We start from the raw sequence: 17570 nt of genomic DNA, 5'->3' as shown, positions 1-17570 counted from the left end.
GTAAAACATATCGAAATAACAATTTTTGTAAAGCATATACAAAATTTCATTATTTATAATAAAAATTATTAAAAAAATTTAGTAGGTAAAAGTAATTTAGAAATTGGTTAACTATTGTATATACATATACCGTTTACAGAACTTCTTGATATAACATCGACGTTAGCTATTACGCTATACATTAAAGGGGGAAAAAATTAAAATTAGATTTATGAGATCAGAGAATAATGTTTCAATACTTTAAGAAAAAAGTGGTGTGTGTCCTATGAAAATTATTTGGCTAACTCAGGTTTTTGTTTCTAGTCTTTTATATCATAGTAAAATAGAAGAGAGATTCCACATCATTGGATCTTAATATAATTTTATGGTTTAATTAATTAAGAAAATTTCATTACCGACAAAAAAATGGTTTAACTAAGAAGAGTATTCGTGAAAGAAAATGGCATTTGATTCCTCTCATCACTTCCTCCATCATATCCGATATGATTCCTAGGTTATCTCTTTTATTATCAACTTGAATAAATAGTACATCAAATTTCATTACTCGGGTATATACATTCAAAATTTTAAAAAGTCATATACAAGAATTTGTCTGTCAATATGGTAAATACAGTACTCGGTTTCTAAATTTAGTAAGCACCATGTTCTGTTTTCTTATTTCTCTTGTGAAATTATAAAGCTTGGAAAAAAATGCATTACCCTTGTTGTTTCTTATCAATATTATTATTATTTAATATAAGCTTGGAAAAAACGCATTACAAATAAATTGTATATGCAAGCATGAAGCACCTAACCCACCATGCTTACTTTTTTATACTCTTTTCTTATAATTAAATATTCATAGATTTTTTTTTAATTTTCTATTAATTTATTGGTCTTATTTTTTTCCCGATAAACACCATAGATGTTATATTGACCGTGCACAAACACTCATTATAGTAAATTAATATATATTAAATCTATCTCTATTTTGTTTTCTAAAACTTAACGATCGTATATTCTATCATCTACTATATTTTTTAAGATATTAAGATATATATCTTAATATAATTCTTAAGATATATAATAAAAAGTCATTTATCTCGTAATTACATACTGATATTTAAAAACAAAAAAAACAAGAATTTATAAATCATATACTCCATATAGTTAGAATATTGGAGATATCTCTTGGTGGTATGATAATACTTTCGGATCTTTCGGTACTTGTACTATCCGAGTGTTAGCATTCAAGATTTCATCGGAGACATTGGCATCATACATGTCGGATATCAGCATCTCTCTCTCTATAAGATTATTCGATTAAATACTCTACATTTTCTTTTTACGTTGAAGTTACACTAATCAACGGTCACTACCGGTATATAAACAAAGTTATCATATATTTTTGTTTCTCTAGGTGGTTTGTGTTTTTTGTTTCCCCGAATGTTTGGTAAACTATGGGTAGTTATAGGGGGTTTTCGCAAAATTATTGCAAAGATGAAATCATCCATGTGAGCCACGACAATTAGAAAGAGAGTTGGTTAGAGATTATTACCAATCCTTTTATGGAGTTTACTAACGAATTAAATGAAGCATGATACAAACCAAGTTGGAGAAATGAACGTTGTGGTTTATGTCAAAGTTCTCTTTTACTATTTGTTCTGTCATTTTATAATTCTAGATTATAATCAAATATTTAAATTATATACATCAGAGTTTCTCGCTTTTATAAAAAAATTACCAAAATATCAAACCATTATTTATTCTTTCTATTTACTGCAATGACAGATGCCTTAACTTTTTTGGTAACAAAATACATTTTTCAGTTATCTATAACAATATAATGTGAGATGTATAATAAAAACACTTATTACAATTTTTAGTTAGTTTATCTATTTAACACCATTGAAAGTTTATTCCATAAACATTTCATTTCATAATTATGTTTTGAGCTAATGGTTTGGAAGTATTGTTTATAAAATAGATAAAACGTATTGGTAGATTTAAAAAGTTCGCTAAATCAGGAGATGTTGGTGGAGGAGATGGAAGTGTTGGACGAAATGATAACAATACTGTATTATTGGGAGCTGAGGTTCGAGAGGAAAAACAAAAGAATTTTTTGAGGTTAAAAATATCTCATGTTTTTGATATTATATATTATCTTTGTGTTACCATACCATGCTACCTTTTTATGAGGTACAAATTATGTGTTTTTTTTTAAGTCTCAATTTAGTGTTCTATATATATACAAAACTAAATATTGAACACACAATTGACAAATATTGCACATAATTTGTCTTTCTAAAAGTTTGTAAAAGTAGGTATTGTGATTATTATTAAATCGAGGTGATAGATTATCTCCAAAAATATGTATAGTATTAAGAAATCAAAGTCGCATCATAACCTAGTAGGTAAACGGTAATTCTCGTCAAAAGAATGAATTCGTCAATGTAATTCAGCAATTATAAACAACAAATTTTTTTGAATTATATATAGAAAATGGTATTATAAACTTAGAAAGTAAGAAAGCTAAAATAGAAAATAAAAAAAAAGTAATAATTTTACATGTAGAACAACTAATCATCTTCATTTTTTTTTTAGTGTGTATGCAACAAACGACTTAATCATCTAATATAAATCAATAAAAAAAGCAAATATATAGAATGACTTATCTTAAAAGTCATAAATACAAAATTCAAAAAAAATAGTTAAAAATTATAGTATACTAATCATCTTCAAATACATCTTGAGCTGAATTTCAGATCATTTATAGTGGTTTTAAAATATTAAACTAATTCAACCTAACTATTTCTAACATTCTAATGATATATATCTACTTTACATACTTAATGCTTTTCTTATATCCTTTTCAAAGATAAGATATTAGTTTGGCTGTTTTTAATTATGATATATTTTATTAAGGAAACAAGTAAAACAAAAACTCATTATAGTAAGTATATATTGAGAGAGAGAGAGAGAGAGATAATTCAACAGTTCCGTGTGCTTAATAGTATTTTGTTTGGCTCTTCGTGTTTGACTTATTTAATTAATTCCACATTTTCGTCTAACTCTGTATTGGGAAAGTGATTAAGTAGAATTAAAATAAACTACTTGTAGTAAAATAAATAAAAATTAGAGAGAAAGGATAAAAAAAAAAAAATTAGGAGAAAGGGAAAAAAATAAAAAGGGGGCAGATAATATAATTAATGTGTCCGCACAAGAATATTTATTATTAATATAAAGAGAAATTAATGTCCTCCCAAAATCAGATTCGGACAATCTTCATTCTTCTTCTTCTTCTTCTTCTTTCCCCCAAACTAAAATATTAAATTTTTTTCCTTCTTCTTCTTCCTCTGTGCCATATAGATTCTTCTTTGTCTTTCCTTCAATCTATCTACGCTTCTTCTTCAGATTTTTTTTTTCTTTTTGTTGTTTATTTAAAAATCTGAAAAATAGAGAGTTAAAAAAAAAAAAAAAGAGAATAACTTGGTGGTGTTCTAGATGTTGTTGTTGTCTTCTCATGGGTTCTTCTTCTTCGTTTTCTGATCTCTCTCCAACATTAAAAAATCTCCACATGTAAGATAAAATTACCCTTTTTATTTATCTCGAAATTTGCATGTGTTGTTGAATTCATATGTTGGTTTTTTTTAAAAAAAATTCTGTGATTTGATTCTTCTAAAGCTTTGGTTTTTGTATTTTCATGGCTTCGATTTTGTACACAACAACAAATAATTAAAAAAAAAAAAACTCAACTTTTCGATCCAGATTCGTTTTTAACTTCTTCTCGATTCTGTAACATTTGTTGATCGGGATCTATGTTTTGTTCGATTGATTCTAGGTATATATATTTTTCTGTTTTCCCATTTCTCAATGTTCTTATCTTCTTCCTCTGTTTTTTTATTAGTATTTCACTACTTTTTCTCGGGGAAAATTGATTTTTTTTTTCTTTTCTTTTTGTTTCTCCTCTCCAGGCAGCTTTAAGAATTCAGAAGAAGAAATGGAATCTCTAATCGAAGAAGAAGAAGAATCTCGATTTTTCGACGCTCACGAAGACATCACGTCCTGTTCTAGTGTCGACCACTATGGATCTCAACCGTTGGTTTCTGGTGGTTTTCAGTACGATGTTTGGATCAAAAGCCCTGGTAACCCTGTCGAGCGTCGTCAGAAGTTTCTGAACTGGATGGGTTTGTCTACTACTACTACTACTACTGTTGTGAGCGAAACAGAGAGATCAGGTAATAATAATGTGGATCGTTTCTCGACCTCTGTTAACGGATCATCAGCGGTTTTGAGGAGTTTTAAATCTTCTGATGATGATGATGAGTTTGGCTCTTGTCGTTGTGATTCCTCTGTGTTTAGTTCGAGTGAGGGTGTAGATAGAGTTGTGAATGAGACTTTGTGTAAAGCGGAAGAAGAAGAAGAAGAAGAAGTAGATAGTGGAATGGTTTTGAGGAATTTGGGTGTTGTTGATGATGATGATGATGATGATGATAATGATATTAGCTCTAGTCTTTGTTCTCGATCATCTGGTTTAACGGATAAGGTTGTGAAGGTTAATGGTGAAGTTATTGAATCCAAGTTGTTACCAAACCCGATGGTTTCGTCTGAGGTTGTTCGGGATGTAGGTGGGATTATGAAGAGGGTTAAGGAGAAATGGTTAGGTCGGTTGTATAGAGTGCGGAATAAGCAAAGAGAAGGAGATGTTCACGGTGGTGAAGTTGCGGTTTACGGGAGTAGTAGGGTCGAGAGGGTTAAGGTTAAAGAGTATAAGAAAGAGGCTAAGGAGCTTTCTGCTCTTTTTAAAGGTCAAGAGATACAAGCTCATCAAGGACCTATTCTAGCTATGAAGTTTAGTCCTGATGGGAGGTATCTCGCAAGTGCTGGTGAAGACGGGGTTTTGCGTGTTTGGAGTGTTGTTGAAGATGAAAGATGTGAAGAACAAGATGTACCTAAGATTGATCCTTCTTGTATATACTTTGAAGTGAGCAAACTCTCTGAGTTGAGACCTGTGGCTTTAGTAAAAGAGGGCATTACTGGTTCGTTGATGAGTCCAAGGAAGACAACAGAGTCCGCTTGTGTTATTATTCCCCCAAGGATTTTCCGGGTTCTTGATAAACCAGTTCACGAGTTTTTCGGTCACAGTGGTGATATCCTTGATATCTCATGGTCCAAGAACAATGTGAGTTTACTTTCTTGAATCTCCCTTTATTTTTTACATCTTAGTACCCAAGTCTAGGTTGGCCCCTCTTAAACTTGATTCAAGAATCCTAATAAGCTATTTTTGAACTACTTAGACACCTTTTGAATGTCTGTTTCGTTATGTTTTGAGATCTGTAACACACAAGAACGTAGATTCAGTCCCTGTATGTGTAATCTTGAACAGAAAACTAGACCGAGTTGCTCATTCTGTGATATTGGTGGCAGCGTCTGTTGTCAGCTTCAGTAGACAATAGTGTGCGGCTTTGGCAGATTGGTCATGAGGACTGTCTTGGAATCTTCTCTCACAATAACTATGGTAATGTTCTTCTCCGTTTGTACAATGGACTTGTTGTGTATTGTATTTTTCCCCGCCTCCCTTTGTTAGTCATCTTTTAATTAAAACGCCATTCTATTTTTCTGTGCAATATTACAGTTACATCAGTTCAGTTCAACCCGGTTGATGATGATCACTTCATCAGCGGTTCAATAGATGGAAAAGTTCGTATCTGGTCAGCTTCTCAGTGCCAAGTTGTAGATTGGGCAGACGCTAGAGGCATTGTAACCGCAGTTTGTTATCGCCCAGACGGACAGGTCTGACTCGGAACCCAAATTCATTCTTTTATAGTTTTATTGATGCGACTCAGATTTGTTTTCTAAAACAAGAATACTTTTAATCTATTTCAGGGAGTGATTGTCGGAACTTTGACTAGCGATTGTCGGTTCTACAATGTATCAGGTACTGCTCTTCAATTACAACACACACGCATGAGATGGTCTTAGAAACCTGGTTTCTTACATTTTTATCTCTCTTTCTGTTTCAGGCAACTGCCTTCAGCTCGATGGTCATATATGTCTGCATAACAAAAAGAAATCGTCAAATAAACGAATAATCGGCTTTCAGGTACATTTCTCTTCTCAAAACATCTAAATTCGTCACCCTAAGATTGAATATCTTTTCACAATACTCAACTCTTCGACAGTTTGATTCAACTGATCCAAGCAGAGTCATGGTGGCGTCCGCAGATTCACAAGTCAGGATCATAAGCGGACGCAACGTTGTCCATAAATACAAAGGTAATACTTCTAAAGAGTAAAGACACACACATTAGTCGAATAAAAGTGTATGCAAATATTCTGAAATGTTGTTTTATCTTGTAGGATCTCGAAACACCGGAAACCAGATATCAGCATCTTTTACAGCAGACGGGAAGCATATCGTATCAGCGTGTGACGACTCGTCGGTCTATGTTTGGAACTGCGTTGGAAACGGTCCTGAACAGCCATCTACTGGTTTCTTCTCCTACACGAAACGACTTAAGATCAGATCCTTTGAGAAATTCTCTGCAGATGTCTCAGTAGCTATCCCGTGGTGCGGTTTTGCCCCTGTAATCTCGGGCGGATCCGAGTTATCACCATCGCTGTTCTCATTGGGGCGCGAGTACGTTCTAGATTCTCCTAAAGGATCTGCGACTTGGCCGGAGGAGAAGCTAGCGAGCTCGTTTTCTCCGGTCAAGGCCATCCGTAGATCACATTACAAATTCCTAAGATCGTCGTGCAGAAGAACCTCGGAGTCGTCTCATCTCTGGGGATTGGTTATAGTCACGGGCGGGTGGGATGGACGAATCAGATTGTTTCATAACTATGGTTTGCCTGTTCCCGTTTGAAATCCCAACGGCTAAGGAAACCCTCGTCAAACATTGCCGTATAAACTCGGCAGCCATCTGTTTTTTGGAGTTTTCGACGGGGCTAAGTTTGGGCCTATACCACGTTGGTCCGCTTTTTGACCCGGTGGTTTGTAGCTGAGTGTCACCTGGTTCAGAGACCTAGCCAGGAGCTGAAGAAGGTTCGGAATTGCTTCTTCAGACGTAGGGAAACGAAAAGAAAAAAAAGGGTTTTACTCAGATTTTTTGCCTTTTTTTTTAAATCGTAAAAATTATTAGTATTATAGTTATACTTGTTTTTTTGTTCCTGTAAGTAATAATAATATATATAGGGAAATGTAACTGAGTTCTGTTTTTTTTCTTTCGTGTAAATACCATGGTGTTTTCTCCACTCCAATATTTTTTTGGTAAATGGTAAGACTTGTAGTAGAAAACTTGACACTTGGAATCAGAGTTTAAATCTCTCATAAAAATATGAGTTTGCTGAGAACAGTCTTGTGATCGTTAGATTTCATACATATCATGTTGTTTGCATGTGTATTATTAGTTTGGTTTTACTTGTAGAGTAGGTTAGGCTTATGCATGACTCTTTTCTGTAAGATTTCTCTCAGTTATATGTTTTTTTTTTTGAGCAAGAAACTTGAATAGTGTTCTTTACTTCCACTCAAAGAAATTAGTATTCCTCTCTAAATTTATATTACTGGCTTATAGACTCATAGTGAATTACATTTCACTTTTAAAAACATTAAAAAAGTAACATAGGAGCCCAAAAGACAAACTGTAGTTCTCTAGACACACAAAAAGAAAGAATGGAAGGACAAACTCATTTCGACCTCTAGCGATCTCCCAAAGACAAAGCAAAGCATATTTTGGTGAGCACAAAACATAACAATATACCTACATAGTTATACCAACATTGATCCTTCTTTCTCCATTTCGATTTTTGATTCTAAAACTTACCAATGAATTATGTGCTACCATTTCTCTATTTTTCTTCCTTTACTTCTTCTGTCAGTATGTTCAATTTGGTTGGCCTTCTTATCATCTGTTTAACAGGTATTTTTTCATTTCTTCATTTACCATTTTAATTCAATTTATTTCATATAATAAAACACACCAAGTAGAACGAATTCATTACTTCCCCTAGAAAAGAATTGATTCTGTAACAGTGAAATTATTTATCTTGTGTACAACCAAATATGTTTTTAAAATTTTCTTTTAGCTTACTATATATATAAATGTTAATGTTAATATTTGAAATCTAACGGTTTAGTTGTGTCATGATCAGGAGGAGCTGAAGCGAGCATTGGTGTAAACTACGGCACACTTGCTAACAACCTTCCTCCACCGCATCAAGTAGCGGAGTTCCTCCTCCATTCAACCGTAATTAACCGCGTCCGCCTCTTCGACGCCGATCCACAAATCCTCCAAGCCTTCGCCAACACCGGTATCGCCGTAACCGTCACAGTCCCCAACGACCAAGTCCCACACTTAACCAACCTCACCTCCGCCCAAAAATGGATCTCCGATCAAATCCAACCTCACTACCCATCCACAAACATCATCCGAATCCTCGTCGGAAACGAAGTCATCTCCACCGCCAACCACCTCCTCATCAGAACCTTAGTCCCGGCGATGCAATCCTTACACACCGCCCTCGTCTCCGCCTCTCTCCACCGTCGAATCCAAATCTCGACTCCGCATTCTTTAGGAATCCTCTCCGGTTCAACCCCACCGTCTTCCGCTAAGTTTCGGCGAGGCTACAACACACAAGTCCTCAAACCTCTCCTCAGCTTCCTCCGCGCTACCTCTTCCCCGTTCGTCGTGAATCCGTACCCGTTCTTCGGATACTCAATCGAAACACTCGATTTCGCTCTGGCTAGACCAAATCCAGGATTAATCGATCGACACACGAAGCTTCTCTACACAAACATGCTCGATGCTCAGCTCGATTCGGTTTACTCCGCCATGGATAAGCTAGGGTTTTCAGATGTTGAGATCGTCATAGGCGAGATCGGGTGGCCGTCGGAGGGAGATAGAGATCAGATCGGCGTTGATGTTTCCACGGCGGCCGAGTTTAACAAAAACCTGGTGGCGCGTGTGGATTCCGGTACCGGAACACCGTTGATGCCGAATCGGTCTTTCGAGACTTACATTTTCGCGCTCTTCAATGAGAACCTCAAATCAGGACCAACGTCGGAGCGCAACTTCGGAATACTCCGGTCTGATTTGACGCCGTTGTACGACATCGGAATCCTCCGGCCGAAGGTTAGATCATCGAATCCGGGATCGCGGTGGTGCGTTGCAAAGGCCGGTGCGGAGACGGTGGCGTTACAAAGGAACATTGACTACGTATGTGGGCTAGGTTTGGATTGTAGGCCCATTATTGAAGGTGGGCTTTGTTACTTGCCGAACACAGTGAAAGCTCACTCGGAGTACGCGATGAACTTGTTTTATCAAACTATGGGAAAATACAAATTTGATTGTGATTTCGAAAATACTGGAGAGATAACTACGATGGATCCAAGTAAGTTTCGTTTTATAAACTATAAAATTATATTTTTTGGTAACTAATTTTTAATAAATATTGAATTTTGATTTGTGCAGGCTATGGAAATTGTGAATATCAAGTTTAGTGTCTTTGTTTATTTTTGTATCTCACAAGATTGGTCGCCTAACTATTCAACTTAAACTCGTATACTGTAATGTCGCAGTAATATTCGGCATATTCTAATAATCACTTGTATGATTACAATTTCTTATGAGTAAATTAGTCTCTTATAAATATTATCATTTTTGGTCTGTTATTTCATAAATATTATAGAACAAGCTGTCGTTTCTAGTGAAACAAGATTCAAACAATTTTTAATGTCTGATCAATAGTCTGATGAAATTGTCAACGATGTTTTCTTTTGCTGAACAATAAATATGTATTGAAAGTTACATGCCCTACAACAAATTTAGACTATGAATTAGACTTTAATTAGATTATCAAACTATTTTCTTAGTTTACATATTTTCAGGTATGTCTTCTTAGGTCTTCCAAAACTCAGGATAAACATTGATCTCTAGTTTCATGAAATTAGATAATTTTTCTAATTTGTATTTTACATACGAATATTTTTTTAGCATGCTCTTACTCAATAATTATGTGGTAGTTATTTTATTGTATTAACTTTTCACACTAATTAATAAAAAAACATGTGTTTAAAAACTCAAATACAAATTTTGGATTAAAAATACAGAAATATATTTTTTGAAATAAATATTAATGGATGGAAATATAGAATACGCCCGAATAAATAAGGAATATGGTCACAAAATAGAAATAAATAAATATTTCATCGTTAAGTGGGAAATATTTTATGCTCTCTCAATTTTGCACCTCATGACACATGTGACCATCCACTTGTTGACTATGATATTTTTTTTACTATAATTTCCATTTAACAAACTGGAATCTTATATATACTTAGTACAAAATCAAAACCTTACTATAAAATACTTATCCTATACATTTGATCTTTGAAAAACTTCCAAAAGTGGAAAGAACAGTGGTCTACATATTAAGAATAAATGGTACGTATTCGTTTCTGCTTTGACTATTTTTACATGGGATTCATCATTCTTAGAATGTAGTCAAACTAATAGAACATTCATTTTAGTGTTGATCTGTTACCTTATATATACGCGTCTACATGCATGTTTATGAGTGTATATATATCCAACAAAGCCAAAGAAATTATATAATCAATTCACATATCACCAAGACACCAACCACAGAAAAATTGGAAAATCTGACTCAAAGATGAAGCTGGTGATCCTATTATCCTTCTTGCTCGTTCTCCCAATGTTTTCTTCAGGTACATTTTAACAATGTTCTAATTACTAATGCTTTATTTCAAAATTTTAGTAACTGGTCCATTAATATGTAACTAAGCCTTTACGTATCAAATCCATGTTATTCTAGTGTGTAGCCAAACTATTGTACTTAATTTTTTTTAAGGAGTTCAAAAAATATACTATTTTGGCTCAATTTTCTCTACTTAAAATGTTTTTAAATATATATATATATATATATATATTCTACTTAAATTTTTACTATTGTTTTTACGACTTTGTGTATTCTACTTAAATTTTTTTGATATTGTTAATGATATGACTGTTTTGAAATATGGATGTTAAATATTTTGCCAGGAATTGAGACTTCGCATCTTGACAACGTCCACCACAAGGTATCAACAACAGTGATTTAAGTATGTTAGAAATATGCATATCGAAAGTAAAATTTATAAATATTATTTTCATTATTTGTTGATTTAATAGATTAAAGAGAAGGTGGTGATGGATGCAAGAAGAATTGATCTAGAGACTGACTACACGGGTCCGCATTTGAGACCACCTGTTCCATCACGCCCTCCAAAAGCACTACTACATGTCGGTAACGTCCACCACAAGGTATCAGTAACATCGATAAAGTCTTATATGATTACAAATATATCATATATTAATTATATATATACATATATAATATATATGTGGTAAGACTATAGTTTATCTATATTATTAATTTTTACCAAAATATATACTATTTTAATTTGTTGAGTTAAAAGGTTAAAGAGGAGGTAGCGATGAATGGAAGAAGAATCGATTTTGAAATGGACTACACCGGCCCCCATCCAAGGCCGCCCGGCCCTCCAAACGCACCAGGACATGCCTAAAACAAGAAAAAGTAGATGCCCGTCTATTACACAAATGAAAATATCACGAACCATTTTATTTAAAAACATGAAGTTAAGTTGAAAATGTCACATATATATAAATCATATTTTCGCTAAAATATATTATAAAATTGCGTGTCCTTTTTAATTATTATACAGATTTTTTTTAAATGTTGTGTAATAAAAAAATAAGTCTGTATTCAAAAGGTTGATAAAGTTATGAGATATGGAACAAATATGGGTACAAAGACAACGGAAAAATCACATTTTAAACTTTCAAAATGTTACTGGGTAACAATATATATTTAAATTATGTTGGTTTAATTTAAATTTAAATTTTCATTTTTTTATAAAAAGAAAGCAAAGATTTTTTTTAAATCATCTTTTTCGATCCGCTTACCGTCTGATCACAAAATATCAGAGTTTTTTTATTCAATTCATTGTTTTCGTTCATTCTCCTTGTAAACTAAATTTTTACAATGTTACTTTTCACATTAGTTTTTTGATATATGCATTTGCACTAGATTCTGATTTAAACCTATTTATTTCTCATTGGAAACTAATGAATCCTATATATTGTCGACTTCAATTTCACTTTTCTCAAAAAAAAAATTTCATAAACATCTTACCTCTGATTCAATATCTAGTTTTAGAGGTTTATTAAAGTGAGAATAAACATGCATAGTTTATTAAAAAAAAGATGATTATTTTTAATATCTTTTTTTCTTTTTTTTATAGAAAAAAAAATAATTAAAATTTAATTAAACTAACATATATTTCACATTGACAGATATTATTATTCTGTCATTTTTTATGACAGTGCAAATAGAAAACTTACTTTTAAGGTTTACAGTGTTCGTAAATCATTTTAGAGGTTTGTAATGTTAGTAAAATTCTCTCGAAGTTTTTATTGCTAACCAGTGACACTTTAAAAATTTAAAATGTTATTTTTTCCAAAGACAACTATGTGGATCCGGATCAATTTCCACTCCTACCACCTTTGAAGCCACCATTTGAGATGAGAGGCCACCTCGTCCTCTTCCTTATACAATAAATCACTAGACCATTAATTTTAAATTACAATTGTTATCATTAGAAATTCGTCCTAATCGATGTAGCAATTATAAATAAGTATAAGAAACTTGGCAGAAACTTAAGAAAAAATGCCATGTAAATATAGACTCACGATCAATTTTCCTCAAACGTGATTTATCTGCAACTCTTTTTCAACAACTATAAAAAAAAAAAAATACAACTATGGATTTATGATTCAAATTTTATGATAGTACTTTCTAAAAATACAGATTTTTTTTAACTTACTAGATTTTAACCTGCGGTACACCACGGGAGTATATTTTTTAATTTGAAAAATTATATTATATTTGTTTGTTATTTTGTGGTTGTTTATTAATTTTGACCTTGTATAATTATAAAAAGTTATTGGATTTATCATGTAGTTTACCATGAAACAATTTTTTTCTTTTATAACAATTTTTTATGGTTTTTAATAAAATGATTATTTTTTTGACTTTTAATATAGATGTTATAATGTTTATCTAGATTTTAACCCGCAGTAGAACACATTAGTGTATTTTTTATATATATAATAATTTAGAGATATGTGGGAAGTATAAGTAATTTTATTGTTTTGATGTAAATACAAATTAATTGTTTTCATTTGGAATTTGATCAATTAAAATTAGTTGTTGTAAAGGTAAACAGATCATCATGTTACTATGTAGTGTGTATATATAAATGTGGAAAGAATATGTAAGTGAATAAATTCCAAACTAATATGCCAATAATATAATTTATGAAATTAGTTTATAATTAATTTATTCATTTATCTTGGAAGGCTTTTATTCTATAATTTAATCTCCAGGATAATTTTTATAATCTTATATTTAAATTTCTAAGATTTTACAGATTTTTAATCTTAGTATTAAAATTATAGGAATTTTTCTAGTGTTTTCAAAATTTAACTCATGCTACACCTACATGTGTATTTTAGTAATATATTTATCATGTGGTACACATTCAAGACTATATCCCAAGAACTAAAGTCAATTGTAAAAAAATAAAAACTATAAACCACAAAACCGTGAAACCAAAAAAATCAATTAGAAACTGAAAAATATTTGATATGTACATTTTTAACATAAAAGAGAGATATATAGTAGTCTGTTGTAAAAAAAAAAAAAAAAAAAAAGAAGAGAGAGATAAACACATGGAAATAATTATTATTACAAAAAAAAAAGTGATTACATGAATAAGAAAGGAAAAGTGGGTTAATATTGCCAAAAAAAAAAGGAAAAGTGAGTTACCTTTGAAACATCCGCCGAATGAAAAAAAAAATCAGAAAGGAAAGCCTCTCTAGATCTAAATCAACGATTTCTTTCATTGTTTCGTTCGACTCTTACCTCTCGTCGATTCGATTTCCAAATCGCTTATCCATGCACAATTTCATCAGTTTGTATAGATACCAAAAAATTCTTCATCCAAATTTTGTAGATTAATCTTCGGAGTCGATACAGAGCCTTTGTAACAGAGGTAAACAACTTTGAATCTCCTTTCACTAAATGGTTTGGGGTTTTCTATTCAAACATGGTATTTGTGTTTGTCAGATTCAAGACAATGATAAGATTCACTTTCAAAATCAAAACAGTATGCTGGCTCATTTTGTACTTTATAAAGTAAATAATCATTTGTTTGCTTTGTAATTAATCGCAGGTTGGTAAAAATACACTTCACTGTATCATACTTTTAACATGAAAAATTCATAGGTACTTTACTATGTAGATTAGCTTATGTTCTTAAACATGTGGAATACACACAATCATTAAACCTTTATGTCATCTTTCCTTTAGAACTGAGAATAAGACTAACGAAAAACATCCTTTAGAAAATATAATAGCCATTAAAAAGAAACTTCCTCAGCCTTATGTTGTCTTCTTGATAGTCTTTTGTTTTGGAGCCTGTAAATTAAAATCAAGAAACAAATTATAATAGTTTAATAGAATATACGAATAAGCCAAACCTTTAGTCTAGATACTTACATTGTTGTGACATGACCATTACAATGCTTTTGGATCTTGAATCACGATAGTTGTAAACAAAAATAAATAAGTACAGATTGTATAAGAAACAAAACAATTGATAGGAACTAAGCTTTTGGTTTTGCTTTTGTTACGAGCTGCCGTGAAAGAGAACTTATTTATAGTGTTAATGAGAAAGTAGGGTGTTATGTGAGCGCGTAGAAATAAGCTTGGTGAGCAAGTAGGTAATATCTTTGGAAATATTACAATTTCGGAAGGTGAGTAAATTTTTGTTAGGAGCTTATGAAATATGCTAGGATAGAATTATGGTTTATAAGATATTATTGCGTGTTTTACGGTGTTTTAGTTAATGCAAAATCCATGCATTTTGAAAGGAAAGCTACAAAATCAATTAGTATAAATCGTTAAGATATTTTTGTTTCTATATCGGAAAATAATTGAATGTTGTTTTATTTGTTTTCAAAAGAATCGAATCTCATTGGAAAGGAAACTTGTAATCAAGTGGATATAATGAATATAGGAAGATGTTTAACGAAATAATATTATTAAAATTATTTATAAATTTAATAATAAATGACAATGACATATCTGTAAATATGTTAGAAGACCAAGCCTTTTTCACAAAACTGCTGTGAAAATGTTAATATAGATTCTTAAACATATCACAAATATGGAATTTTTACTTATAATATATATAAATTTATAAATTTGTATTATGAATGTTTTACGGAACAGATTATAATATTGTAAATTTGTATATTATTTATAATATTTTTAAAATCGTATCATAAAAATGATATTTTCAAACCTTTCCTCGATTTTCAAAACCTTGCAAGAGAGTACATATTTTTTTTCTGGTTATGAATTAATTTATATAGTAAGGGGGAGAGGGGTTATAGAAAGAAAAACTAAAGTTTACTAAATTAGAATGAACTGTGAGTTCGATATCAATTAGTCTGATTCAATTATGTATTTTTAAAAAATATTATAAAAATTTATAAAAAAGTTACTGTTAATTAAGTTATTAATTTCTATTAAATACTATTGTTATGTAAAATAAACTAAAAATTGTGATTTAATTGCGATGCCAAATTGTTATATATCTTTTGATTAAAATTTGATTGAAAGTTAATCAGACGAACCAAATGTCATTTTATTACAGCCATTTGGATAGAAATTATCTAAAACTGTAAAACACTTTAAAATCTTTCAGTTTTTAATTATGTATCTAACTTTTTCTAGAAGATTGACTTTCTGAATAGAAGAAGAAGAATGGTAATAATAACTAAATTATAGAGAATAACTTACTCATTGTTTCATATATTTAAACTAATTGACAATTTAGTCAGCGTAGATTGCGTTACCTTCATAATTGCGATATATATATATATATATGTGTATCTACAATCAAAGAAATTACAAAATCAATTCACAAATCACCAAAAAAAACTTAACAAAAGAAAAAAAGTTTTTTCCAAAACAAAAAAAAAATCTGACTTGAAGATGAAGCTGGTGATCCTAGTATCTTTTTTGCTCCTTCTCCCGATGTTTTCGTCAGGTAACATTTTGGTTAGAAACGCGTTCGATAGATTGTTTTACTGTTTTAATGTATGCTTCATTTTTTTAGGGGTCGTGGACACTTTGCTTCTTGACAACGTCAACCACGAGGTATTTTATTAACAACCACGGGTATACAATCTGTATTAGGATCACCAATACGCATCGGTATTTTTTAATAAATATATATCATTACTTAATTTGTTGATTTAGAAAATGGTTAAGAAGGAGGTGGTTATGAATGGAAAAAGAATCGATCTTGAGATAGACTACGCTGGTCCACATCTAAGACCATCTGATCCATCCGATCCTCCGAAAAAACAAGTACGTGCCTATAAATATGATGATGACAAAAACATATAGCTAACAGTAACATTGAAATTAAGATGAATGAACTCTGTTACCTTGAACGGAAATTATTATTAAAATTTTCCAAGAAAATGTATATGATAACAAATGCCGTCTACGTACTTTATTAAATAATATTTTCATTTTTTAATAGTGTATGATTTTTGATGATAAAAACAATGAGAGTTTGGTTTTTTAAAAGGTAGATGAGGTTGTGACAAAGGAACCACCGGTGTATATCAAAGACGACTATAAGGATCCGGCTCCAATTCCAGTTATACGACGACCGGTGCCATACTTACCTCGCCCTCCTCCTCCTCCTCCTCACCATAAATCAGTAGAGAACTAATTTTAATAAAACAAACTGTTGTCATAATGTCATTAGATTAGATGACCATCTAATCCGCTTAAAATTACATAAATTTTGATTTTGATTTAAAATTAAATCATAATCAAACTGTTGTCATAATGTCATTCGCTTTCGATTCAGGTAATTCAAAATTTGGATTGGATGTATTGTCGATAACCAAAATTAAATCAAAATTTATTGGATAAAGTTTTATTCGGATACTTTTTAATCTGATTGTATCCAAAAATACATACGAACTGAGTATTGGAAAAAAAATAAAAATAAAGTAAATGATAAGTTCAAAGTTCAAACTAACATAAAACCATAGCAATACATAAAAGTGCGACGTACTAACATCCAAAGTGAGACATAAGACCGTGTGAATGAAAAAAATCAAAACCAAAATAAACCATAATGTAGATATATATCTACGATGTATGTATATTGTATATAGTTATGTGTGTATATTTTTTATCTACGTATCATGTGTATCGTATATAGTTATGTGTATATCTATTCTTATCAAGCTGTTTCTTATATTTTCTGTTATATTTAGATATCTATTGGATATCAGTTTGGATCGGATATTACCTGATCTCCAAAAATAATGAAAACAAAAACCAATCGGTTATTTACTCAATATTGGTTCGGTTTTAATCTAATTTTTCCAGATCGGATGCAGTTGGATTTTTGGATT

The 17570-nt window shown here is 31.4% G+C and overlaps 4 protein-coding genes across 6 annotated transcripts; all 4 read left to right on the top strand.

Moving 5' to 3' along the window:
- LOC104706744 (uncharacterized WD repeat-containing protein C18H10.05-like) lies at positions 3306-7291 on the top strand. Its single transcript, XM_010422958.2, has 8 exons — positions 3306-3558; positions 3954-5161; positions 5407-5497; positions 5615-5772; positions 5866-5917; positions 6003-6082; positions 6162-6255; positions 6340-7291. The coding sequence occupies exons 2-8, from the start codon at positions 3980-3982 to the stop codon at positions 6843-6845; spliced, it is 2163 nt and encodes a 720-aa protein (XP_010421260.1). The 5' UTR covers positions 3306-3558; positions 3954-3979; the 3' UTR covers positions 6846-7291.
- LOC104706743 (glucan endo-1,3-beta-glucosidase-like) lies at positions 7604-9602 on the top strand. Its single transcript, XM_010422956.2, has 3 exons — positions 7604-7898; positions 8131-9369; positions 9450-9602. Exons 1-3 carry the CDS (start codon positions 7805-7807, stop codon positions 9476-9478), a joined length of 1362 nt encoding a protein of 453 aa, XP_010421258.1. The 5' UTR covers positions 7604-7804; the 3' UTR covers positions 9479-9602.
- Positions 10609-11630, top strand: LOC104709330. Its single transcript, XM_019229137.1, has 4 exons — positions 10609-10705; positions 11040-11077; positions 11169-11300; positions 11456-11630. The coding sequence occupies exons 1-4, from the start codon at positions 10651-10653 to the stop codon at positions 11561-11563; spliced, it is 333 nt and encodes a 110-aa protein (XP_019084682.1). The 5' UTR covers positions 10609-10650; the 3' UTR covers positions 11564-11630.
- LOC104706742 lies at positions 13857-17040 on the top strand. Of its 3 annotated transcripts, XR_002033002.1 has the most exons (5): positions 13857-14113; positions 14188-16177; positions 16247-16287; positions 16390-16500; positions 16731-17040. XR_002033002.1 is itself a non-coding variant. In XM_010422955.2 (4 exons), exons 1-4 carry the CDS (start codon positions 16123-16125, stop codon positions 16871-16873), a joined length of 354 nt encoding a protein of 117 aa, XP_010421257.1. In that variant the 5' UTR covers positions 16091-16122; the 3' UTR covers positions 16874-17040. The 3 variants fall into 3 exon arrangements, 1 of the variants encoding a protein (XP_010421257.1); XR_002033001.1 differs by lacking the exon at positions 14188-16177 and having other exon boundaries at positions 16727-17040; XM_010422955.2 differs by lacking the exon at positions 13857-14113 and having other exon boundaries at positions 16091-16177; positions 16727-17040.

Source organism: Camelina sativa, chromosome 8 (genome assembly GCF_000633955.1).
Source record: "Camelina sativa cultivar DH55 chromosome 8, Cs, whole genome shotgun sequence".
Classification (NCBI taxonomy): Eukaryota; Viridiplantae; Streptophyta; class Magnoliopsida; order Brassicales; family Brassicaceae; genus Camelina; species Camelina sativa.
This window is presented reverse-complemented; position numbering and strand designations above follow the sequence as displayed.